Source organism: Phalaenopsis equestris, unplaced genomic scaffold, assembly GCF_001263595.1.
Source record: "Phalaenopsis equestris unplaced genomic scaffold, ASM126359v1 Scaffold000098, whole genome shotgun sequence".
In the NCBI taxonomy this organism is placed as follows: Eukaryota; Viridiplantae; Streptophyta; class Magnoliopsida; order Asparagales; family Orchidaceae; genus Phalaenopsis; species Phalaenopsis equestris.
In genome coordinates, this window is record NW_018164540.1 from 971,355 (window position 1) to 999,133 (window position 27,779).

Sequence of the window (27,779 nt, forward strand, 5' to 3'; positions counted from 1 at the left end):
ATATAACACATATTCTTAACATTATATCAAAAGCCAGGAGCAGTAGAACAATAGACTTATATATGTAAAATACAAAAAATATTATGTACAATTCCTATTAAAGTATGGGAAAAAATGTAATATCATAATATTATACTCCCTCTCCTATAAATAGAGATATCATTTTGTGAAAAATGATACCAAAATTAGCTAAAACAAACATGAAATGTCAACACCGTTGACACATTTTATTGTTTATTCACTCTTTTTTCTCTTACTTTTTTTTTAGACTCTTTTCCTTAGGGTGAGATTCAGAACAAAGTAGGATTCAAGTGTTGTCATTAATTCAACCATTTGCAATTGTTATATAAAACAAGCTTTTATTTGGTGTACTTTTTCCAAGACGCCAATGAATTGCTCTCAAATTCTCTTCAATCATCTTTTCTCGTTTAACTAAACTTATTCATATGTAGAGACGACTCCTACTGTTATTTCTTATAATAACAATTAAAAAATCATTTTCTTATTATCTCTCTTGATTATTTTTCTTCAACTTTTTATATTAGTTATACTTAAAAGGTCAACATGTGTAATGATTGCTTAACAATATATTTTTTGTTACAATTATCTACCAAAGCCAAGCTCTTACCAAGTCCACACAAAGTTATACAAGTCAACATCTCTTAATTGAAGTTTGACATCATCTAATTTGTTTGATCCATAACATATCGCCGCATCAAGCCCACCCAAAAGTAATCTCCTAAATTGCATGACAGACAATACGAAGATCAATGTAGGAGTACTTGGCTATATTTCTTCCTTCAGGCATATATACTCTTAGGGGGAAAAAAAGCGTTAAGAGCCATAAAGCCTTCAATCATCTATACTTCAATTAGAAGAAATATGAAGATAAAGTGCTTAACAAATTTTGGTAGAGTTGGCTCCCTACTTTCCTTATTTTAAAGGAGGCTTGAAATTGAGGCATTTCACATGCAATCTAGCTATGTGTCCAATTATCATTTACCTATAATTCAAATAAATTCTAATATGAGGGAATGGTTGTCTAACCTTAAGGCAAGTTAGCATCTTGCAATATGAATAAGGCAAATAAAAGCTTTAAATGCTATTACCATTGGATGGGGGACCTTTGTTTGATCAATGTATGCTTTTTTATTGGGGGGCATTTGCATACATTACAATTAATTCTTATGAATTTACATTTCTAACCCCCAAATTTTGTTTATCATATAAAAAAAATTTGCTATTTTAACTTTTAAAGAGTGAAATGCACCTTTTGATGCTTAGGTAGGGTGGCGAGTGTGTAAAATATGAAGTTTAAGTGTTATATTTGTAAATTCATAGGAATTGAGAGGCATGCATGTAAATTACCCTTTTGTTTTTTTGGTAAATTTGTCTGTTGCGGTAGTACTTGATTTTTTTTTATTGCAGATTTGTCTGGTAATTAATGGTAATTAATGGCAAAGAAGTAAATGTTATAAAGCTACTTTAGTTTACACTGGCATGACTTTGGGATTTATTACTATTACTTGTAAGCTAATTGCTCCATTTAGTTTAGAATGTAGAAGATGGTACCTAATGAGACTCAATTAAATGCTCTAAAAGTTGGAAATGTCATGCATGATGACTACCTAAATTCTGTATATATACATACATATCTATATAGTTAAAATATACTAATTATGAAAGGATTCATAGGCTAATAATTGTTGGAGAAAAAATATTTACTTTTAAATAACTTATTTGAACCATAAATTTAACAATTTATCACTTATTATGCTTACAAAATCACTCAAATATTTTTATTTACCATAGTATGACTAAAGATTTGAAAAATTCAAGTGTCTTCTCCTGCTACATTTTTGTTATCTGTTTATGTGTTGAATCTTCGTACAATGCTAAGACGTTAAATAATCACTCAACTGCTGTGAATTTTTCGACAGACAACAATCCTAAATTTAAATTTTAAAATTATCTTATAAAAAACATATTGATCTTCGTTTGGAGTATATTGGTTTTTTGGTGACTTATATATAGCACACTAATTCAATAAAACCGAATTTTAGGCGACCATAATGCTCGTACCTCACTGTTTATTTTTGAATAAAAAGAAAATAATATCATTTAGGTAGACGCAAGCATCGAGCTAAAGCGAGCGTACATGAGGGTTGAAGTTTTTTTTTTTTAGGTTATAAAATTTAATTATATATTTTGTAACTCATTAAAAAAGATTTATACATGGCATTACATTTTTATGTATGTATATTTTCAATGTTTAAAATTTTATGTTTTAATTAAAAAAAAATGAAAAAAGCATATTTATGCATAAATAAGATCATATACACTCAAAACTTAAAAGTTTAAGGATTAGATATGTAAATACATAAGAATTGCGTGGTGTGGACAAAAATATTCTTAAGAAAGAAAGATTTACATACATACCACTAAATTCTTTTGTAATTATACATTTTTACATCTATTCCACCTTATCTATATATGAAAATGTGTTTTTTATTTTTATTTTCTTATATTCAAATAACATTATTTTTGATATGATATGATATGAAAAATTTGGGTGGCATGACAATTAAAGATAAAAGGAAATTTTGCATATGTAAAATACAATTCTTATGTATTTATATAATTAACATCTAAACTTTCATATTTACATATAACATGTTTGTGCTTTAAACTTATACATAAAATGTGTATTTAACTTTAAAGGTGCTATTAATGTATGTTTAATAATATTATGGATTTGATTGTTTTATGTGTAAATATGAAACTTTAGGTGAAAATATGTAAGTAGTTAAAATAAAATTTAGGTGTTCGATATGTAAATACAAAGAAATTAGGTAGTAAATACACTTGCTATGTCCTATGTGTACTTCACCGCGGCATCTCGTTCGCTGTGGCTGACAGATACCCTTGTCTCCGCTTTGGCCCTTCTCAACTCTAGACTCTCAATTTGCACTGAGATACCATTTAACGAAAAATCAAATAAGTATCGGCTTCAAACTTTTCATCTCCTCATCTTCATCTTCCTCCAATTGTCTGACGGTTGAGCAATGCTTACCTTAAGCCTCAATTCGTCATTCTCTTCTTACCCCGAATTCTCTGCTTGGCATTCCTTCAGCCGGAGGAGCATGAGATCACGAATTCGTTCTCCGTGCTTGACGAGCAAGAGTTTAGGGTTCTGGAGTTTGCCAAAGGCGGTTCTGAGCGCGGATAGGGCAGTTGAAAGCGGAGGTGGGAAGGGTGAGGAGGCGGAAGAGTATGACGCGATCGTGATCGGATCGGGAATCGGGGGGTTGGTGGCAGCCACGCAGCTCGCCGTTAAGGGGGCCAGGGTTTTGGTGCTCGAGAAATACGTTATTCCTGGTGGAAGCTCTGGTTTCTACGAAAGGGACGGCTTCACTTTTGATGTCGGCTCATCCGTCATGTTTGGGTTCGGCGATAAGGTCATTGGTCAAACTCATCCATGTCTTGATCAGTATGATGCTGCTGCTTTTTCTTGTGCAGAAGCTGATAATTTGCTTGTTTTTTTTGGGCTAGCAATGTTTTAGTTGTGTTTATCATATATGTTGAATTTAATTTGATTCATGGAAATCACCTGAATACATGCCACGCAATTCTTGCTAATTACATACCTAACACCTGAACTTTATGCTTACATGTATCACACTTAAATCTTTAATATTACATAAAAAAATGCCACTATTACTAACTTTTTAAAAGTGAAATTATACCTTTTAATACATAGTTTTATGACACCAAAATGTAATAAATGTAAATATCAAACTTCAAATGTTAGATATGCGCATACATATTAATAGCGTGGTATATATGTGAATTTCCCTTGCTTTAATTTTGTCTTGTCGTGTAATTGTTTCTTTCAGGAGTTGTTGTGGCTTGGTTTTCACTTATCCCTTCTTCTAGAGAGGTTGCCAATATCCTAGTTTTTTATGGCTCGATCCCATACCAATTGATGCCAAACTCGATGGAGAACATCATCTATTTTGCCATGGTGCTGAATGAGCAATGGGATTAAGTGGAATTTGAACATGTTTCAGTATGTTTTTGTTGTCAAAGGCAAAAGGATTTAGCCACCTCACTTGCCACCAAGGAGATGAAATAGAGGGTTTAGCAAAGAACTTACAGTCATAGAAGAAACATTCCCATCAAGTCTTTAGGGAGGTCAGTTCTTATTTATTTTAATTTTTATGATGCCTTGCCGAAGTCATGATTAATGAAGTTCGATTATGTTGGGAGGTTGAGGTTAATATTTATGGATTTTAGGGATGAATCGAAACACCATGTGGAATATCCTCATCACAAAAGTCTCAAATGATGTGTTTACTTTGGTTTGTTTAACACTTTATTGTCAAAACATGTATTTGACCTTAATGTTGCCTTGTAAGTTTTGTCATCGTTGGCCTATTTGTGCTGTTCTTAGTGAAAGCCAACTTAGAGTTTTTTTTTATGATGTCAACTGAGGATGATGAGTTTGTCTTATTTATTGCAGGGGAGGAATCTCTAGTACAATGTCTTGATAATGAACTTGAAGCTATCAAGGGGAGTTCTCGTACTCCTGTTTAATAAATCATTGGACTTGTCAATGGCCATCTAAAGTTTGACGTCCGTTGTTCAGGTTGCGTAGGAGAGGCAAATTAGCATGCCACCTATTGTAGCTAAGGTTGTTGTGGAGGTGGGAAGGCTTTTGGTGTGCCCGCTAGAAGACTGTCATCTTCTTGCCACTTTGAGTGCTATAGACTGCGAACTACTTCACCAAATATCATGATACGATTGTCTTGAACATTATTTTTGAGCCTATTTTTTTGACAAGATAGTGAATGTTGCTGCCTATGACCTTAACTCTGTTAGTCATTTGAAAAAATATGGAAGAAGTTAGATAATTTTGTATGATACCTTGCATTATGCTATAATGCAACAACATAATGCTTGTTGGTAGTTATCATTTGATGTGGTGAGGGCTTTCAAAATTTTAAAGGGGGATAATCATTTTTAAAAGGGAATCATTGTTTTCTTGTATGATAAGGAAGTTGCATCTTCTTACTGAGGTAGAGAAGAGTGAAGGCACCTTTGTTGAAGGTTGAGATAAACATGATGGCAACTTCCAATTTGATGTCAACGTTAAAGGTTGAAATCTAGGACAGTCTATTCTTCATCTCGACATTGTCAAATTAGCTAAAGCTTGCTAGGAAGTAATCTATTGAGCCTAGGATCACCAAGGAAGCATGGACCTCTAGGCCCATTACCTTTATGATTTGTTGGATGTTGATAATAAGAATTTCATCTTACTCGAGGAGTCAATCCCAAGGCTTTACTTTTTTGAGTCTAAAGTGGTAGCAAAGGTTAACGAAAAACTCGAAAAACTTGCGAAAATTACTTTTTCAAGTCGGCGAAACTCTTCATGAAGCCTTGAAGGAGAACTCCTTGATGAAGGTGACCTCCTTTGAGGTTTCGAGTGAATTTGAGTGCTCAAAAGATCTTTGAATTTTGGTTGAATGAAGGTTCAAAGGTGGTGTCATTTATTATTTGGATGTCTTTTTGAAGTTAATATCATTATCTCGAAAAATGTCGACCTTGAGTCATTTCTTCACCAACTTGTCTAACATGAGATTGATTAAAGATGAGGATGAGTAGGCATGTTGCTGCTTTTTAAATTCCTTTTTTTAAAAGCTATTCTATAATGAGACAATTAATAAATAAATATTTGGAAAAATTGTGTAACAGAATTGCAATGAAATTTTCATTAGATTTTTATTTTTTATTTACTATTGATGACATTTGTTATTCAGTGATGAATAGCTAACCATTATTTGTTTGCTGGCTTTTTGTCATTCTCTACCTTTTGATATTTTCTAGAACAAGTTGTGGTTGATGCCCTTTGTTATCATTGCTGTTTCGAATTTAAGAATTGCCTCTTGAGAGTAAACGTCACCTACTAAATGTAGATCTAGCTGAATTAAAGGAGTCTAAGTTCAAAGGCTGATTTTTTTCTCTCATGCTATTATTTGAACTATGCGATGCTCAATTACTATTATGTTGACTATGTATGATCATTTGACCATGTGTGATTATTGTGAAGCATATAATACAAAGGGGTTGAGATGAGCCTTAGTGAGTTGTTTGATCTTTTATGATAACACTTTGCTTTAGGCTACTTGGCAAGTTATCACAAGCATGAGTTGCATTTTCGTTGACATTCGTCAACTCACTTTATGGAAAAAATGCATCACATAGGTTGCTTATTAATAAAGCTTTTCTTTGTGGGCTTTGGGCTCACATCAATGAGCATTTCACTCTTAGGACCGGCTCAATGTCTTGAAGGAAGAATTATACCCACTCTTGTATGTCAAAAGTCAATTTCAGTCATGCCAGGTGTTGGTGACTAGTTAAGCTCTCTTTTATTGTGCTCCTTTTTTATACTAGAGGGAATATGACTTAACCAAACAAGATATCCGACTTCCTTGAGGGCTAGTGGCTCTCCTTAGGGAGGTGTCTATCATATAGGCTTACCCATTAGCGGGTGATTTCTCGAGAGCCATCTGCTCACCTTGACTAGTTTGTACTAGTTCACTCATTCTTTATTAGATGAGTTAGGACTTGAAAAGACAAAAAATAATATTATTAGTTTTTTTCTTCTTTCCTTTTTTAATCTAATCTTTACCAAATTTTATACGATGTGACTGATAGACTACACCACATTTAAGAGCCACAGGCTTGTTTGTTAGTGAAAACAATATATCATGAGGGCCATTAGCTCACCCCAAAGAGGATTCAACCTTGAGTGCCAGTTGTCCATCATTTAATCATGTGCAATTTTCACATTAATTATGAAATTGAATTTTACTAAAAACTGAAATTCTTGAGAGTTTTTGGAGTGCTTATACTCTGTGTATATGATAATTCTCTATACTGTACAATTCTTATATGTTATAAGCATCATACTCCTCCATTGTTTAAGCCTTTATAATCCATTTTGTTAGTCTTATGGTTTTTTTTTGATAATTTTATCTGTCATCCGGCTCCGACTAATCAATGACAATTTCTCGTTTTACCACTAACACTCAATGCTTTAACCATTTTCCCACTAATTTTAGGTTTGTTTGCTCCCATGAATAGGTACGCCCAAGTGGGTATATTCATATTTTCTGCTTCCCCGCTTAACTTATCTTAATGAGAATTTTTTACGGGCTTCCCTCATGTTGACGAGCCCTCATTTCTACCTCCATGATACTTAGATGTCCACTTGTCTTTTCTTTTTCTAATGTTAGGGTTTTCTTGAATCAATTTTAATTTTATACATCATTTTTAGCTGCACTTGTTATTATGCTTGGTTGGAATGTTAACTTGTGTTGTTGGATTATGAAGGTTGAAGTCTCCGGTGGTTGACTTGACTTTTGTACTTGCAAATGTAAGTGCACGTGTCAACTAAATAATATGGTGTATTTGAATAAGAGATCGTTTCCATGTGGATAAGTTGTGAGTTCTGAAAAATAGAATCATCGAAAGATGATTTTTATGTTTTTTAAAATGGCAAAAATTTTAAAATATGATTTTTTTATTTGAATTTACAACCTATATTATCAAGTTCTAGGGAATGATTTTCATTTAAAATCTTGTTGTTAATCAGGAACATAAATAATTTTTAGCCGTTTTCAATAGCTAGAAACTCTACTTTTAAAAAATCCTTAATGTTATATATCTTTGCAATTAGTGGATTTCAAAATTAGTTTTTTCATTTCCTTAAACGATTATTATGATTGAAAAGCAATATATCTATTCTTTCAAATCCTGGTTATAAATCTTCCTTATTTAAAGTATGACTCTTTTGATATCATTAACTTACACTAAATATTAAGCAAGGGTTTGGTTATTAGCACTTTGACGCTCTAGATAATGGCGTTCCATTCTAACATTGCAGAGCCAAGCTCTTGGGATTAAACTAGTTGGAAACATTTTCAATATAGTTACATGATACTGCGGCGCTGTTGCAGTAAATGCTAGTGTAAAATTGTTACAGTGCTTTTGTGATATCTTATCAAGCTTATTATTCTGTCAATTTTCGGTAATAAAGTATAAAATAAGCATCATAAAAGCATAAAATAACATAAAATTTACACAAAAATACACCTAAGATTTATGCATTTTGAACGATTAGCAGTCTAAACTTTTTGAAGGGCTTCATACCAATGCTTCTTTTTTCCTTATCGTCAATTTATTTTCTCCTCCAGTCTTCTTTATATTTTCTTATCCTTTATTCCTTCTCTTTCCTTTTCCCTTCTATCTCATTGCCTTCATCAATCATCACTAAGCCATGTTTATTTCTTGTTCCTCAGTTCTTGCTCCAACTTCATTTTATATTTTTTATATTCTTAGTTCATATGTCGCCTCTTTTTTATATGATTTCTTTCATTTCATTCTCTATCTTATTTGGTTTGAGGGAAATAAAATTTTGGGCTATGTTTTGCGATTTTCTTCGTTAAATATTTGAATTGGAATTATTATGGGCTAATTTTGAAGCTGGTATTGTTGCAACTCAGTGGATTGTTATTGCTGTGTTCAGGGTCAACATATGTTAGTTATATTTTTAAATCTATCTTTATATCACCTTATAAAAAGGAAAGAGCTGTAATTAGCATCCATAGCAAATGAATTTTCACTTGTAATTTCAAGCATAAAGTTATTATATTTCATTCTTTTTCTATGATTGCATATTTTGGTGGCCTTTTGAATTTCTCATATTTGACAATTCTTTGACTTTTGTTTCATGTGATTTGACGAGTTTTACTTGATGGGTTCCTTTAGTAACCTTGTTAACCTAGTTTGTTCTGCAGGAGTCATAAAATTTTTGAGTAAACTTTTTCTCTCTCATTTTCCATTTGAATTTATTACCTCTTGTTATGGATACAATCATTTTGGGCATCTTTTGTCTATGTTTAGGATGTTTTTCTAACATTGCTTTTGAAGTTGGTAGGAGCAAGAGCCAGATTGCTCTTTAAGGGCATTCTCATGTTGACTTGATCTTGCTGAGGTTTAATTATCCCATTGCAGCTTCGATCTTCTGGGAGACAAGATCTCTTGCATGGAATTTTTTCTCGTGTATGCGTGTCATAGTACTTGACGCTTCACCTCTTAACCTTCAAATGGAGTGAAGCTTGGATCCTCAGTTCTTTAAGTGGGTTAAGCCTTTAGTATAGAGTATCTCCATTCTGAGCCCCCTAGTTGCTGAGTTCTTCAAAGTTGGGGGCTACTGTTTGAGGACCCAAAGTACTGTAAGAGGATGAATGGATGTTTTTTCTATTGAGTGCTGTAGATCTGTGGGAAAGGATGAGTGAATATTGCTTTATTAAGGATATTAGAGTTATTCAATTTATCTGAAAGAATGATTGTGATAGTTTGATCCATCTTCCTTCGGCATTTTCAACTTATTTTTTAGCGACTTGAAGTACTTTTAAGGTTTATGGTTGCTGGTTTTGGTTTCTGATATTTGATCATATGACTTGGATAAGTTGAACTCAGCGAGTTCCAATGTGATTTGGCTATCTTGATCTAAGCGAGTTAGTGTTGTACAATATGCTTTTGTCATCATAAAGGATAGGACATGCCTAATCAGAGCAATTGAAAGTTCATAAGGTTTCCTTGATTAATTAAACATGACTAATTATGATTTAATTAAATAGGAGTATTGAGGGGGAGAGATTTCTTTTATTTATTGGAGAACCTATCATTCTCATCATTAGTTTTATCTATTCGAGGTTGGTTTTATGATTTCTCATGTTCTATTTGTTCCTTTTAATCATTTTTGAGGGGCTTTAAATATATTTATTCCAACTAAATTTTAACAACATCTATTCATTTAAGTCTGCGTTTGCCCTTTTTCTTTTATAGTCATTTGGATCTAATTTTATTAACTCACATGAAATCGCTCTAACATTTGTTTTATTTGTAATCTTTCTTTAATCTATCTATTGCTATTTTGTCCTATACATCTTAACTTTCTTATTTCTGCCATACATAACTTAGATATCTATAAATTTTTAATAGCCGATATTCTTATCTTTTCAACATTGCCAACTTAATTATAATTTGGAAGGAAGACACCTTTTAGTCTCCATGACATCCTCCTATCGTATAAAAATTTTAAGGCGCTTATTTATTTTTATCATCTATCTTTAACTCTAGGAGATATATCTCCTCTATCTTCTCTATTTCTTCATTTTTTTTAATAATAGATAGAAAGTACTTAAGTTTATTACACCTAGATATCACCTCATCTTCCAATAATATTAGATGTGAATTGCAAGATCCCACTAAAATTAAATATCATATATTCAATTATTCTAGTTATTTTAGGTTTCCATCTTTTAAACATTTCTACCACTATTATAATTTTTTACTAGTGTCATAGATGTCTCACTGATTAAAATTATATCACATCTAAAAGGCATATACCGAAGTGCCTCACTATAGAACAATCTCATTTATATGGAAGAATGATTATAAGGTCCATGGATCCAATGTTATATACATAGTCCACTGACAAAAAATAGAAGGCTTTTTAAAATGATACTCTTCTCTAGCACTCCCCTTCCAATTGTATCATATATTTTAGTGGGCTCCAATTTGTTATGTAGTTTGGAAATTTAAAGTAAACGTCGACTTTAGTCAAAATATCTAGCAGCTATTTTACTTAGAAAATGAAGATATGACAGCTACGTTTTCTATTACACCCAAAGTTTTTCTCCTTTTGCTTTGTGCATTTGTTTCAAACTGGTGACAAACTCTCTCTTAAAAAGTATAATTCTCGGATGCTCTCATTTTTAAAAATGCTGTTGTTACCATGACCTAATAATCAAACACATATTTCAATAGATTTCTTCTTTCATGAAGCTGTTTAGATGGAACTGTTACTAGGGTATGTTCTTTAGGGGGATTCCAATTTATTTCAGCTCAGCAAGATTATATATGTGCTAAACTAATGTCCTTGGGTGTGGGGTTTGATAAATTTTAAAAATTTAAGTTAGTGTTACAAGTTAAACCATACGTCACTCCGGTTTTGTTTGAGTCATTTCAGCTTATTATGGGCTTCGAAAATTTGCTCCCTATCCTTTCTTGAAATGAGATAAGAGAATTTTATGTGAGGCCCCAAGAAAAATTTCATAAGTCAGATGAAATTGTAAATAATACACAACTCATAAATTTAACTCTCTTTCTTATGAAGTCTTTAAGATTTTAGTTTCAAAATCTCCCACAGGCACAAGTATCTATGATTAATCATCCCGCCTGATACATAAGAACGCTTTTGATTAAAGTAAGTCATTAAAGCACTGATTGGTAGCATTAATTTAATTTTTAAATTAAGGAATTTTTCACCATGAGCTTAAGGACAAATGTTGAGAGGAATGATGGTGAATCCGGTTAAAATCCCATGATTTTGTTATTTTGGGTTGTTATGGTCCCTAGTCTATTTAGAGGAGATAGTCGACTCATCTTGATAGGATGATCTTTGTCAGTAGCCATGAATTGTTTCATCCAAGAGGACTTTGTAGACTTGGGGTGGATGCTTGTCTAAGAGGAAAAGTTTAAGTGAACCTTAACTTACATAAGGCTTCTTGCCTTACCGCGTATACTTTATGATTCATAATTCAAAGGGGCAAAACCCTATTGGGGAACAAGCAAGTTATAGCCGTGACTGTAATAGAGTAGCGTTGTTGGACCAAATCATATAGTCAGAGTGCTCTTGTTGTAAACATTATATCTGTGGAGCAATTGAGCTATACTAAACTGACAAAAGACTCAAATCACGTGCTTATTAATGCAACTTATTTTGTGTGTGCATATAATTGTACTCAATATGATATTAGTTCTATTTGAGCTTATGTTAACATTGATTTTATAACCCTCGACAAATGATTATTGATGATAAATAAAGTATACTCTAGGCTTTTAGGATGATACATTTCATTTAAAAATTTAAATATTTTGTAATTTAAAATATTGTTTTTGTTGATAGGCCCCTACAACTGATATTTATCTTTAATACGGTCATCATTGGAGAATTTGAATTATTGAATTTATAATTTGAGAGCTTGATTTTATTAATTTATCTCTCTGATTAAGATTCACATTCAACACTGACATTACCTGGGTATTTGATTGTTTACACTATCTGAATTTATGATTTATCATTTAAATTTGTCAAGGCATAAGTCTTATCAACTTCAATCCTTCTAAAGAGGAGGATTAGATTGACCAAATTGGCCTTAGTTTTGTCAATTCTAGTTCTGATTATGAGTAGGACTAGACTTGCTAATATAGGATCTCAGTTTTTTCAATTCTAATCTTTATTATGAAAAGGATAGAACTGAGGAATTTGGTACATACGATCTTAGCCTATAAATAAAACTGTCCATTTAAAAGCGTGTAATATGTATTTAGTTTTGTTTATTTTCAAGAAGAGATTTTATATAATTTAAGTATACTTTCATGCTTCTGAAGACTTAAATACAATTTATTTCAGATTGAATTTATTTTATTTTTAACTCGTTCATCAATCTTAGATAAAATATTAAAACATTCAGTGCATTGATTGGAGCATATACATGGGTATTTCAACTCTGAAGACTTAAATACAATTTATGAAACACACCTTTTAAGACATCTTACATGTCGTTTGAAATATAGTACTCAAGTTGAAGAGTGCCTTACGAAGCATGTTATGACTTGATTTTTTTGACAAATTTTAGGTTGGCTGTCTACTACCTTACAAAGCATGTGCAAGCTTAAAATAATTCTGATTTAACTGTTTTGTGCGAGTATGTCATTATTAAATGTCGCACAAAATTCAACTTTTAATTTTCATGCAATGCCTTAACAACACCTTATGTCCGTCCTTTTGCCTGTTGCGGATTTGGTGGCCTATTAGACGTTTTAGATATTGCTGTGAATTCCAGCAATGCTTTTGCTCCTTGTGCTTAGTCCTAATTCATTGAATTAAATATTCAACAAGATTTACTTTCTGCTTGAGGACAAGTATTTGAGTCCCTATGGGTACAGTTGGAGTTCGAGCACAAGTCTTATTCGTGTTTTATTCTTGTCTGAGTACGGGTTTCATATTTATTGTAGGCTGTACATGTGATTGTTGAGGAGCTATCGAATGCCTTATAAATTTCATGCAGTTTTTGTTGGTGTTTAATTCGTATATCTCCATTCCAAAATAATACTTTGAATAGGTGCTTCATTCCAAGTTCCATGTTCAATTCTATGCTCATCTTAGATTTCATTTCTCTATTTTGTTTTTGCATACGAGGATATTTGAGTGGCCTTGACGACAATCAAGGCATTTCAGGCTCAATTTGTTTGCATTGTTCGAAATGCAGTTCGTTTTGTGAACAGACATCATTCGAATGACTTTGACGACAGCCAAGCTAACTCGGGCTTGATTTGTGTGCATATGGATGCCGACACTTGCTTTGATATGTTGGTGATAGAGATTTTTGTCTTATTTAAAACTCGCTATAGGGCAATGAATGCAATATTCTGAAACACACTTGAAGTATCATTCTATTGCTAATATTGGCCAATCATGTTTTTACATTGGAGTTTTAAGACGGTTGAAGGTGACCGGGGAGTTGAGAAAGTTGGTGGTCAAAGTTGATAGGTTTGCTAATCTCTCTTTCTGTGGTATTTGGATTGGTATCTATGATATTGGGCTGAAAAAGATCATTTTTTGCTTGACATATTTCTGCACAATGGTAATCTGGCTTTATTTACTGACACTCCTGCTGCGATTAGGTCATTGGGCATAACTTTTTCTTACTGATTTTGTATCATTTTTGCAGTTATATAGATTGACTGATCTCTTTTATGAATTAATGATGAGAATTGCTTCAACATTATTATGAACAGGGTAATCTGAACTTAATTACACGAGCATTGGAAGCTGTTGATAGCAAGTTGCAGGTCATACCCGATCCTACTACTGTTCACTTTCACCTTCCAGATAACCTCTCGGTTTGCGTACATAGGGAATATGATACATTCATTTCAGAACTTGTTAACTATTTTCCGCATGAGAAGAAAGGGATACATAGATTTTATAATGAGTGCTGGAAGGTATACTAGCTTTATTTTCATTCTATAGAGTGTTCTGTTTTTGGTCAGACTACTTAGTTAAAAGCCTTTTTTTTTTAACAGATCTATAATTCGTTGAATTCATTGGAACTCAAGTCATTGGAGGAGCCCATATATCTTCTTGGACAGTTTTTCAAGAAGCCTTTTGAGTGTCTGACACTTGGTAATCCATAAAAAACCATCTTTTTCCTGGAGTTGTGCATTCTACTTAGCACCTTATTCGTCCATTACCTATTTTTTTCTTTCATAAGTTATCTTAACAAGGCTATCATTAGCATAGAAATGATCTAGTCTCCACCTTTCTTTGATATGCTGCTTTTATTTTTTAGCTTTCTATTTGCCTCAAAATGCTGGTGATATTGCTCGAAAATTTATAAAAGATCCTCAATTGCTGTCCTTCGTTGACGCTGAGGTCTGAATATTCAGAACTTGTAAACACTTAAATCCATCTTCTACAGTGATTTGTAGTTAGTACGTGTCTTTGGCCTTTCTTACAAAGATGGGTGTTTGTTGCCTTTGCAGTGTTTCATTGTGAGCACAGTCAGTGCTCTGCATACACCTATGATAAATGCAAGCATGGTATTAATGCTTTCCCAAGTTGTTTTGCTAATCAAAGAGAAGCATAGCACATACATCCATTCATTTTCCCTTCGTATTTTTAATTTTTTTTTTATTTATATATATTTTTTATTCTGTTAAGCATGGTTCTTTGTGATAGACATTTTGGAGGTATCAATTACCCTGCTGGTGGTGTTGGTGGTATAGCAAAGGCTTTGGCAAATGGACTAGTTAATAGGGGCAGTAGACTACTTTATAAGGCAAATGTGACGAACATTGTGCTCAAAGATGGAAAAGCTGTGAGTGCCAAATTATATTGGCTGTAAGCTTGAATGGCCATAATCACCAGCAATCCAGAACTGTTACTTGGGAAGGGATGGCCTATTTGATTCTAAAAATATCTTTGTTGCACAGGTGGGAGTGAGGCTATCAGATGGAAGGGAGTTCTTCGGCCAAACTGTGATATCAAATGCAACTAGATGGGATACATTTGGTACTGCCTTTCTAAAACTATTGACCATCCTTTTATTAAAGAATCATGATTGCTACAACATATTACACTCAAAAAAAAGAAATATTTGATCGACTTCTTAATCTTTTGTTTGTGAACTGAGTCACTTTAGAAAGTTATTGTTGTACTCATGCCACCTGCTTCTTACAAGCACAATGATTGCTATTTTGAAGCAATCATAAAATATGGATTCTCTAAAAACATGTAAGTTTATTTTTTGAGGCATATACATACTTGTGTGGTATGGCACAACAAGGCAACATGATGTACTTTAAGATGCGGGAGCAACCTATAGACAATTTTTTTGTGACCATTGCTACAGTGTTGTGAATTTCTGCAGATTGGACCGGTCCAGGAGGGCCAGTCAGCCATTGCTTTAAGTGGTTTTTCCTCATATTCGAAGCGGGGTCCACTCCTCTTACCCTATGACTGCTTATATGTTATTTCTTGTGTTTAGGTTGCTTTTTGGCTCAAATTTTTGTCAGGACAGCTGCCGGTATCTGTTTTTTCCTTCGAGGGTTGTATCCAAGGGTCGAGTGGTGCTCTGGCTGTTTCTCATTTTTGAGGTGGCGATTTATCCTTCCCTCATCGCATTTCGCCTCTCAATGTCATCCTGCTTTGCTACAGCCGCCCCAAGACAGTAGCTTTTGCTATTTTTCGCTGCAGTCTTCTCATTCCAGCCCTTCTTGCTCACTGCCTTATCCCGGACAGCTGCCCTTGCTAGCCTGCAATCCCCCCACTACGCCCCATCACTGCCGTCATCCAGAAAACAATAAACCTGCTGCTTTCGTGCTGTCCTCTGGCTGTTCTGGCTTTTCCTATAGCACCTCACCGCTCTGCTCGCCACCGCTTGCTGCCCTTGCTGTTCCGACCCTTCGCTTCACTGTCAAGGTGATTCCAACCCCTCTTTTGTCTGTCCCAACCACCTACAACCCCATTTCAGCCACCTACCTCCACCACCCTTAGGTCAAGCCCTAATGTGAGTTCGTGTCGTGTTTGTTGTAATTTTTTTTTCTTGAATCGCGTATGATGTTAACCATCTATTTGCTTTTCAGTAATAATTTTTGCTTTTCTTATCATGGTTTGAGTTAACTCCGGTATCATTTGATATCAGAGCTAGTCCATCCCTAGTCCTATTCTAAGGTTTCTAGTATCCTGCATGCCCAAACCTATCTCCACCAAAAATTTTCCTTTGCCGCCCTACATCACCCTTACAACACCTACTTCCACCTACCCACACAAAAAACCTAGCCATGCCACCAAGGAGATAATTATTAGAAGCCTGCTCGAGGTGAAAAAACATGATGACGTTTTTGCGAAATTTACAAAGAGTTTCTAAGAGACTGTTAGGGAGGATATGTGGGAAACCAACCAACTACAAAGAATGCTTTCCACTTTCGAGAGGAGGCAATCCAGATGGGTTACCCATAGTCGCAATGGTGACTTGTTAGATCGAAGGGATGGAGTGATCCATTTCCATCATGTGGATTCCAGAGATGAAGAACTTCTACCTCGAAGATGTGACCTGAAATATCTAAGAAGTTAAAATTTTGAAGTAAAGGTGGATTTATTGTATTTTGATGGCCACATGGATCCGGACGAGTTCGTTGTGTGGCTTTGGACATTGGAATGTTTCTTTGAGTGCCAATACATCCCACCGTACGAAATGTTGAAACTAGCTGTCAACAAGTTAAAGAATAATGCGTTATTTTGGTAGAAAAATTTGAAGCACATACGCCAACGTGAAGGAAAAGATAAGATCACTACTTAGTATCTACCAACTCAATACAAACTAAGTTTTAAACCTCAACTTCAAAAATAGAGAGACCACATCATCAGACGACCACCACATTTTACAAATAAGGTTCAACACCAGGACCTTATTGCCAGAGTACATATAGGGGAACTTCCAAGCTAACTTCGCCTGAAGAGACACTAGTTCACAGTGGAGGCCAGAGGGCACCGATCCACATTCCCAAATTCATCCCTGTAGAAAGTGTTTAAAGTGTCATACATTTGGACATATTGAGGCAGATTGTACAACCAATGGGTGATATGTTTCACCGAGTAGGGAATAGTTGAAGAAATGGATAATAACACAATCGACACAGAAGAGAGTAAAAACACAAAGGAGGACTAGATTCCAATAAATGAGGAAGAAAATCACATAGCTTCAGTTGAGGGCACAAGAGAGGCTCCAAGGTAATTCATAGTGGTTGTCCAAAATGGTCCTAAGTTAGAGGAACTGACAGCTAACACCTGACAACCTTAGATAAGAGAAATCCAGATTTTTCAGATAGATAAGCTCCTTCTAGAATTGTCCCTATTGAGGGAGATCCAACATGTCAAAAATGGGGCCCTTTTGTGTCATGTCAGGAACATTACATGGAGTTATTTAGATATTAGATTCAGTTCAACCATGCACCCAATATCAGATGTCCAGACAGGAGGGATGAACCACAACTTTAAAAGTTATCTTAGGAGCTTAATGGAGAATAAAATTCTCTAATTGGTTCTAGGTCTTATCAAAGAAAAATATGATGCATATCTTGAGTGGTTGCTAGTGAAAGTGGTGCAGTCTGCCACAAATTTCATCTTAGAGTTGATTCCTCATCACATACCTATTTATCAAATACATCCAACCGATTATGAGGATTAGAAGAGTGATTATAAATTTACTTGCTTGGGATTGGACTCGTGAGAATCTGTCGTTTTGTATCTCCAACTCAATTTATGCTAAAAGTGGATGGATACTTATTCTATCAGAATGTGTTTTTGAATGACATGATTACATGATTGACTTTCTGGACCTTCCAACATTTTCACTACTGTCAACAGGGCTGATTTGATTACTTTATAGAGACAAAAGCTTCGACAAATATGGTCAAAGCTTCCCCAATCCCGGGAGACTGATGTGGGAGCAACCTGTAGATACGTTTTGGTGACATTTGCTACAGTGCCACAAACTCATGCGAGGGAGGGTAGCTTGGACCGGTCTAGGAGGGCCTATCGACCATTCCTTTACGTGGATTTCGCTCCTATTAGGAACAAAGATCCACTCCTCTTTACCCTTAGACTATTTATATGTTAATTCTTGTGGTTTAGGTTAATTTTTGGCTTAGATTTCTGTCAGCACAGCTGCAAGCATCCGTTTTTTCTCTTCAAGGGCTTTCTCTAAGGGTTGAGTGGTGCTCCAGCTATATCTCGCTCCCGAGGTGGTGATGTATCCTTCCCCCTCGCTTCTCGCCATTCCAAGCCGTCCTTCCAAGCTGCATCTGTGCCCAGGACAACATCTTTTGCTGTTTTTCACTGCACTTCCCGTTCCAACGCTTCTTGCTTGCTACCTCTTATGGACAGCCACCCCTTATTTGTCCCTTCACTTTCCTCATCCGGAAAACTGTAAACATGCTGCTTTCTAGCTGTCCTCTGGCTGCTCGAGCCTTTCCTACCGCGCGTCGCTGCTCTGCTTGCCACCCCACTAGCTGCCCTTGCGTTCCCAGCTGTTTGCTTCGCTGCCAATGCAATGCCAGCCCCTCCTTTGGCTGTCCGAACCACCTAAAACCCTATTTCAGTTACCTAACTTCGCTCCCCAACCACCTAGCCCCAGTGTGAGCTTGTGTCATGTTTGTTGTAATTTCCCTTTCAAGTGTGTGATTGTAACTGTCTATTTGTTTTTCAGTAATAATATCTGCTTTTTCTATCATGATTTGAGTTAACTTCGGTATCATATATAGTACTCATTTCACACCTAAAAGCATATTGCTATATAGAATATTCCGATTTAATAATTAAGAGTGTTAAATATAGATATTATATTATGTATATCTATAGATTTGTTATTGATTAAATAATAATTATTAAGGATCATGGTCTAGAGCATGAATTTTTCGAACATAGTGAAGATGATTTTAAGGGAGAAACATAGGGAGGAAGAGCGAGTGATGGCTAAAACAAAATTGATTTGGTAATGCCATGGATTATATCTAATTTGTGTCAACTTAAGATTGCACCGTGTCCAATGGTGCCTAAGATGTAAAACATTAATGAGATGTTCCAAGTGGCATGTTGCCATTTGCAATCTCATCCAAATATTCGACAAGGAGGCTGACACAAGTCTTTCTCTTGAGTTTCTCTGCTTTGAAGACATCATGTTTCATTTTGACATGATGAGTTAGGAAAGCATTACCATATGAAGGCAGACATATTCAAATAGTTTTAACGGAAATTTACTTACATAACAAACAAACAAACACTTCTTATGTATTTTCATATCTAACGCCCAAAGTTTGGTATTTACATTTGTAACAGCTTGGTGTCATAAACTTATGCATGAAAATGTGTATTTCTCTTTTAAAAAGATAGTGATTGTGGTATTTTTGTTGTGATATTAATGATTTGAGTGGCATGCATGTAACTATGGAAGTGTTTAGGTGTTAGATATGTAATTACATAAGAATTGTGTGGTATGTATGTAAATGATCCTAATTTTATATGTTTTTCCTTACTGGAGGCTTCCATAATGCTTGAAATTACAGGCATTTGCGTAATAATACATGCATAGACTGTATGCTGTTCATCATGCATCCTGCTTGCATTACAGGTAAATTGTTGAAAGTTGATGACATTCCGCAAGAGGAGAAAAACTTCCAAAAAATCTATTTGAAGGCACCATCATTTCTCTCCATTCACATGGGAGTCAAATCATTCATTTTGCCTCCTGTTACAGACTGTCACCATTTCATTCTAGAGGTATATTGAAGCTCTTGTATTGTTTATTCTATGGAGTCGCAATATTAGGAAATAGGGAGACAGGTTGCTGTTATGGTTACATGCAGGACACCTGGGATAGGTTAGAGAAGCCTTATGGAAGCATCTTTTTGAGTATTCCGACAGTTCTTGATCCGTCTTTGGCTCCTGAAGGACATCACATTTTTCATATATTCACAACATCAAACATAGAAGATTGGCAGGCAAGTACAGATGCTTGCATCTGTGGCCAGTTCAAATTCATTGATTCTTTAGTTTACCTTTAGAAGTACAGAATGTGACGATGTTTCAAAATGTTGCTTCTGTCTATTTTTTATTTTAATTCAAGCTCTACTGGTTTTTTCCTTGTAACAGGGTTTATCTCGTAAGGAATATGAAGCAAAGAAGGAACTTGTGGCTGATGAAATCATCAGCAGGCTTGAAAAGAAACTATTTCCTGGTCTCAAGAATGCTGTGGTGTTAAAAGAGGTACATGAGATGCTTCTTAATAAGGATCTTCAAATTATTGATAGCGTTCATCGCTTTTCCAAATAATTGAAGCTTGAATGAAGCGCACATGCCATTTTTAAAATGCTTATCATTTGATGGATTATTTGAATTTGTTGAAATTCAGTTTGGTCTATTATCATCCTACCTCTGTTTTGAGCTTTACTAAGAGCCAATTCACTGGATTGTGTCAAATCACCCGGACTGAATAGTATTGTTGTTTTTTTTTTAATTTCATTATAGTCTATTTCTCATGAAATTAGAGAATAAAAAACTAACATACACTCATATTCATTTTGGTTAGTTAAATTAGATTTATATGAGAGCTTGAATCTAGCTCAACAAGTCGCTGAATGTCAACTGGCTTGAAGCATAACAATGTAGAATTTGCTAATATTTTAGTAATCAAAATCCTTGATTCTTGCAGATCTGAATCTTTTGAAGTCGCTTATGAGTCAACCTTAGGTTATACTCATAATCAATCTACTAACATTATCTAAGTGCTTACGTAGTCACTTATATGCCAAGCTTGCTTGCCTAAGGAACTCAATCACTTACCTTGAGAACTGGTTGACGACTAACTAGTTGTTCTTGTTCGAGGAACCCACCTTCCATTTGGAGCTCGCTGAAAGTTGCCAACCAACTGTTGACTTGAACTCAGACTTGCTTGTCACACAACTAGGTATATTAAATCAAGGCTATTTATTATTTTGTAATAATATTATTTAAGCCAATTATATAATCTCAACATTCCGCTCATATAAAAATTGTAGGCCACAGGTGCGCGTGGGCACATGAAATGTATCTTGTGATCTTGTACGTGTCCAAAACTATTATTCTAGTTTCTCAGATTCTCTTGTAAATTCTCCTCCAAATATTTTTCTCTCTCTAAATCATCTATCACTCAATTTAATTTGCCCTTCTTTATCTAAAGGGTTCGTTGTAGTCTTCTATAGACCGATTCAATCAAGGATAATCACTGATACTCAATCTTCTCTCTCTTCCCTTTTATTCTTCCATCTCCATCCATATCCCTGGTAGGGTCTTGGCAGCTTTTCTTGGACAACTTTAGGTCCTGCTAGAAAGCATGCTCTGCTCCGGAAGTCCAGTAATTACTATCTTAGGGAGGGTGTTCACAAATTCACATTGCTTTCATGAGGTAGTGACAATTCCTTTATTTTCATCAGTAGGTTCACATTGTTTTTAGCATCAATACAGGCTTCATAAATTGATACGATCAAATTTGATATCAATGGTAAGCAATGGATGCAGTGTTACATAAGATGAATCAGAGATGTGTCAATTTTGCTTGAAATTATTCGAATGATGTTCTTTTTGCAAAATGAACTGCTCTAATGAACATCAGAATTACTAAGAAGAGATCCCATGATTAATTCAACCAAGTGAGATTAAAATAATACGTAGCATGATAATGCATAGACCTCACTCGGTCAATGCATGCGGCCCAATCTTCAACAGCCCGAACTCTACATATGCTTTTTGTTTCCCAACAATTCTCTAGTTTAACAAACAACTCAGTTTGGCCTCAACCCTCATCTCTCTCTGACACAATTTTGGTTTAAGTAATGAAGGAAGCACACTTCAGAAGTCCTCAATGAAACTTGTGGTGTGTGAAGAAGAGAAAGTTCATTAGGCATATGGATTTGAAGAAAAGAAAACACTCGGGGTAAAACAAAGAAGAAACAAATATGAGATTTGAATATATCATTTTGCTATTTAATTGATTTTTTAAGCCCCTTTCAAGTTTTCCTATTAAATAGCAAAGCCTATTTACTAACTACCTTCCTATCTGTCACGATCCGGCTCGGTTCTTAGAATTGACGAAGATGGAAACTGCGATCGGATCGGATGGTATTAACATTTCATTTTACTTTCTACAAATTATTTCAGAAACTTCTAACACATAAAAGAATCACTAATCCACAAAGTCCAATAAAATTAAATTAACATAATCTAAAAACTACATCTCAAACCAGTACTGAACATCAAATGAATTAAACATTAAATAGAAACTACAAATATATTATAACTAGTACCTATCAGCCGCAGTTCTACTCTTGCAAACCAAAATCAAACCAAAATTTTCCTATTAGATATATCAACTTAAAGTTTTACTTCTCTTTAAAGAAAACATTAATTGCAACTGTAGATATAACTTAGTGAGTAATTATAATCTAATATGCATTAAATTACGATGTTTATGCTATGTATGAATGTCCAAAAAACTCTATTTCCTTATAAAATTTTAAAATTTCACTTTAATTTTTTTCCTTCCCGTTTAACTTTTAAGTATTTATCATTTTAATCTCTTAATAGTTATCACAAGATTGTCTTTATACCCAAATATATCATAAAAAATGCGCTTGAGGTCGTCCTCAAAATTGTACCCAAATATATCCTCAAATTGTACTCGAAGGTATACATTTACCATTTTCTTTAATGTGCACGGGTACATTGCATCCCTTACCAGTACCATTTGGGGGTAATCTTGTATGACTTAAATCTTTACATTTCATATGGTTTACAATCATTTAAAATGTTTTTTCATATGTCCATTATTTTTCTCCCATTTGTGATACCGTTTCAAACTATCAAAATGCAAGATATGAATAAAATATTGATTTAAACTCTTTAATAAAACAATTATTCATTTTAATTAACCTTAATTTAATGCATAAAAAAAATCACTCCCGTTTGCTTACAAAAGATTTCTGAAATACTTCTCCGCAAATATATTTGTACAATCAACTATATTATATAAATGTTCAAATTATTATAATAATCTCATCTAAAGAAAACTTAAATATATCTATCGGCTTATCATTAAATTGACACTTAAAAATCAACATATTTTTTCTTATCTTAAATGTCTGGTTTGCTTCTTGCACAACTTCTTCTCCCCTCAAATTCAAAACTATAACTACCCAACCTCAAGTACTTTCTGGTTCAATTAAACTTTATTTTAACATTATATATATAATTTTTTTTAGATTGACCAGAGGGTATGATACGAGCCCTCAACAAACCTCATGTGCTTAACCACTTGACTGATCCGCATACCAACGAGATTGAACCCCCGACCCCAGTGGACTTAGATTTGACTTAGCAGATGTCAACCGAAGAGTCGGGGAACCCGTAACAGACACACACACATATATTTATGCTATAACATTTGGTTAATTTGCTTAATTTAAATGTGTTCACTGATCAATCTCCTCTCTCACTGGCATGCTCCAACCTTTCATTCGAATCTGAAATAACTAATTGTTAGTCCTAAATAATTTGCCAATATTAATTTTGCAATATATATACATAAATTTATTTATATAATAATATATTAATTAACTTATAAAAATCTCAAATATACCTTTTTATAACTTCGATTGCCCTAACCTCATGTACGCGCTGCGCTCTCTCCTCCCTTCGTTCTCAACTCGACATAGCCTCTCTTTCCTCTGCATGCGCGCGGGCTTGTCTTCTTGCTTTCTCCTTTTCGACTTCGACTTGGTCCATGTAAGCCTTTGTTGCCGCCGCCTCCCTCTCCTTCCTCTGCTTTTGCACGACTCGACACTGTACAATGGCCGCATGCTTCTTCCCGCGACTTTTTTCTTCCTCGACTAGGGCACAACAGTTTTCCTCTCGATCTCTCCCATTTTCTCTCACTTGTTCTTTAAGTTGGTTCAAATGAGGAGTAATATGACTCTTAAGTCGTAACCGAATGAGTGCTTAGCCTTCGTATCTATTTAATTAATTGCTATTATTATTAGTATTATTATTTCTTTAAGTTATTACACTATCATCTATCTTTGCCTCACCAACAACTCAATTGACTCTTATCAACTAGCTTCTTTGGCTTGCTTCTTATCTCCATCTCTAACAAACCCCTTCATTAACCCTGGTGACATCACCGCGTCATCGGGGCTCGTCTCTAAAATAAACACACACACACACACACACACACACACATATATATATATATAATATAAGGCTATTGAAACACCGATTGACACGATGTTACCTCTCCCTCCCACTACCGGAGACAATACTGTCTCTGTTCTTCCGACTGATATATTGACAGATGATTTACTTGAGACCGATAATCAAGATAGTATTGAAGCTCCACATCCCCAGGATGCATCAGGTGTTGAAGAGATATGCTTACCACGTCTTCAGAATCAGAATGTTGTTACTGCTATTTAGGAGCTGGGGGCTCATTCTCTCCTACATACCCAACAATCTGTTGACCACACCGATCAGATGAGCAAGTTATCGGATGAGGAATGACAGATATACACATCTAGAAAGAGAAAGAAAAACGGAGGCACACCCCAACTTGAAAATTTAATGGATGATATTCTAATAACTTCGGGTAATGGAACAATACTCAGCAATTTTGTTAGCTGTCTCCACTCCTAGAACCAGAGGCAGAGGTAAGACCAAGCTGGCTCGTGCCTAGCAACTTATTTTCTGCAAGTTTTATTTTTTGTGTTTTATCTATGTTTCATCCATTTAAGATGCTAGTGTCTGATGTATCGTATGGGTAGAACACCTTTTTGGGTCATCTCATACAACCTTTATGTATCTTTTCAATTTCAATAAAATTAGCCCTTGAGCGTTTATAATATATATATATATATATATATATGTATATATATATATATATATTTAAAAGGCTAATGTATTAACTAAAAAGAAAGATACAACTACAATGTGTTGAAGGGCCCAAACATGACACTTTGTTCACACCAAAACCACAAGTGGTTCCAAAACTAGAAAATACAGAAAAGTACAGTAGGGACATAAAGAAAAAGCCTAAAAATTTTGAAATACAAAGTATAAGGTGGCTAGAGAGCAACCCAATTTGGTTTTGCCTCTGCCTCTGGTTCTAGGGAAGCAGCAAGCTAATAAGTTGGTAAGATGATTGCCATTGTCAGTAGTAATCAATGTATCATCCAATATGTTTCCTAGCTGGAGTCGCTTTCATTCTTCTTCTTCCTCCTGGAATAGACCTGTCATTCATCTTCCGAAGATTTGCTCACCTGATCTTGGTCTAACGTGTGCTGTAGATGTGCAGATTGTTGAACATTAGAAGCAAAAACATGTTGTACCGGCTGATCTGCTATTGGATCAAATGTGCACTCTCGTGTGTCTTGACATGTAAGAGAGTTTTCTTCAATAGCAGTGAGTGGTATAAGCACAACTGGATCTGTAGATGTAGTATGCTGTTCTTTTTCAGGAATCGCGCTGTTGGGAAGAGGATCGGGCTGTATCTTCTCAACAAGGATAATAGTTGGCTGTTCTTTAGTGATATTCGGCTTTAAATGAGGATGCAAATAATAAAAAATAGTAGAGCTGTGACCAAACATACTATAATGAGAGCAATAAGGAGGGCGTGGTTCGATTTCAACCTTTTGCCAATACCCGTTGTGAGTGGTTCCAATCCACACTTCATCCGGAGCTGGTTAAGTGATATTCCTCTTAACTAACACACAAGCCACAGAGGGTCTGGTGATAACAAGCGTAAGATTATCAACCCTGAGAGACTTACCGTAAACAATTGCTAAGGAGTAGAGAATTTTCAAATTGAACACCCCGAAAATTTTATCTAAACTGGAATGATAGGGGACTCTGCCTTTGGGTCGAATCCAACAATCCACTTCAGAATTTTCATATAACGATTATCGATCTTGATAACTTTCTGAGAAAAGATGCAAGTATAATCAACATCATGAGACGACTGAATCAGTATTGGCCGACCATCGAGTAAACCGATATTCCAATTGCCAAATAGCTTCATAGCCTTAACTCTTTCCGAATGATCTCCAATTTTAAGTTATCATAAAAAAATTTCCCCACCAGAGCAAAACACCAAGAGTACGCGAGAGTATTGATTCAACGTTTTTGAGAATAAGATCATACTTCATATTTTTTTCCCCAATTTTTTTATAAAGGTGTGCTCGCCACCACCTTCAAGAACATCGTGAAAAGATTGAGGAACATTGCAGGATTATCTATACGAAAACTAGTCTCTGATTCTGAAAGAGGAGCATGAGTAGGAATCAAGAGGTCGCCGACAAGTGCAGTAGCATAGAACCATCTCTGCCGACAAGATTCTGTTGGACAGGAAGCGAAGAGACGTCGTCTGAAAAGAAATGCGAAAACGCGGGCAGAGCAGTGCGACAACAAACGCGACCAAGCGAGCAGAGCAGCAGCTCTGTCGCCAGACCGAGACGACGCGAGGATTGCGAAGGAGGCGTCCTGGACAGACGAGGACGTCGTCTGGAAAGAAATGCGGAAACTCGGCCTGCCTCGTCGTCCGGAAGGTTCGACGACGCGAGCACCCGTTGACGAAAACGAAACATGGAATAGAAACGCGAGAGAGATGTGTAGCAGAAAGCTAGGGTTCTCCATGAGGCGAAACACTAGCAGAGGGGAACGACACCATGCCGACGAAGAGGAAAATAAAAAGTATTTCGAGCCAAAACATATATATATATATATATATATATACATATATACATATATATATATATATATATATGTATATATGTGTATATATATATATCAATGGCAGTCGAGAGCTCTGCTAGGGTTTCGAATGACGATTTCCGTCGCCTATGATTTTGTCGCTCGAAAGAGAGTGTACGTGATCTCGAAACTGCTTATATGCAACAATATAACAATAATTCTGATTATATTTTTCACTTATATTTCCTTATGTCGCAACAAACCAAAAAACTTGATGTTGAAGAAAAATAAGTTTAACTTTTAATTTATATATATTGGAATACTACGCAAATATACGTATCGTTATCAAGTAATATAATACTTTTTGATCCAGACATGAATATCGAAGCCACAGGGAAGATATGCAATATGCACTTTTTGAAAAACTTTATATTTTTAAAAAGACAATTATTTAAACTAATGACGTTTTCGCAGTAAAGAAAGTTTAAATATTTTTGGTAATTTTAATATTTTGACAAAATTTTAACATTTTAACACTGCCGTTGCCGGTCCCAAGCCCGGATGAGAAAAGAGGAGGGTTGCGTTAGGTAGTCGAAAGCCAGCGTAAAAATTGTCGAAAAAATCATGACATGAATCCCTTTGATCATTGTGTAAGAGCTAGGGCGTCCCCTAGAAGCAACGCGTTGCATGGCCTGAATTCAGTGAAAAGTGTGCAAGGGCTGCGACACGGGTGTAGTGTTAAATAAGCAAGGGTTCCCACATTTTGAGCGAATGCGGGTAAAGAAGTTAGTCCATAAAACTAATGAAA

The 27,779-nt window shown here is 35.0% G+C and overlaps 1 protein-coding gene across 4 annotated transcripts in view; it reads left to right on the plus strand.

The window, feature by feature from the left end:
- Positions 1-2,904: 2,904 nt before the first annotated feature.
- The window catches only part of LOC110020521 (prolycopene isomerase 2, chloroplastic), a 91,295-nt gene continuing 66,420 nt past the window's right edge, over positions 2,905-27,779 (plus strand). For all 4 annotated transcript variants that reach the window (XM_020718658.1, XM_020718657.1, XM_020718659.1 and 1 more), the window contains exons 1-10: positions 2,905-3,458; positions 13,936-14,142; positions 14,224-14,323; positions 14,490-14,572; positions 14,683-14,739; positions 14,865-15,017; positions 15,133-15,211; positions 19,830-19,978; positions 20,065-20,199; positions 20,351-20,464. In XM_020718658.1, coding sequence (XP_020574317.1) covers positions 3,066-3,458; positions 13,936-14,142; positions 14,224-14,323; positions 14,490-14,572; positions 14,683-14,739; positions 14,865-15,017; positions 15,133-15,211; positions 19,830-19,978; positions 20,065-20,199; positions 20,351-20,464 — 1,470 coding nt within the window. In that variant the 5' untranslated portion in view covers positions 2,905-3,065. The remainder of the gene's footprint in view (positions 3,459-13,935; positions 14,143-14,223; positions 14,324-14,489; positions 14,573-14,682; positions 14,740-14,864; positions 15,018-15,132; positions 15,212-19,829; positions 19,979-20,064; positions 20,200-20,350; positions 20,465-27,779) is intronic.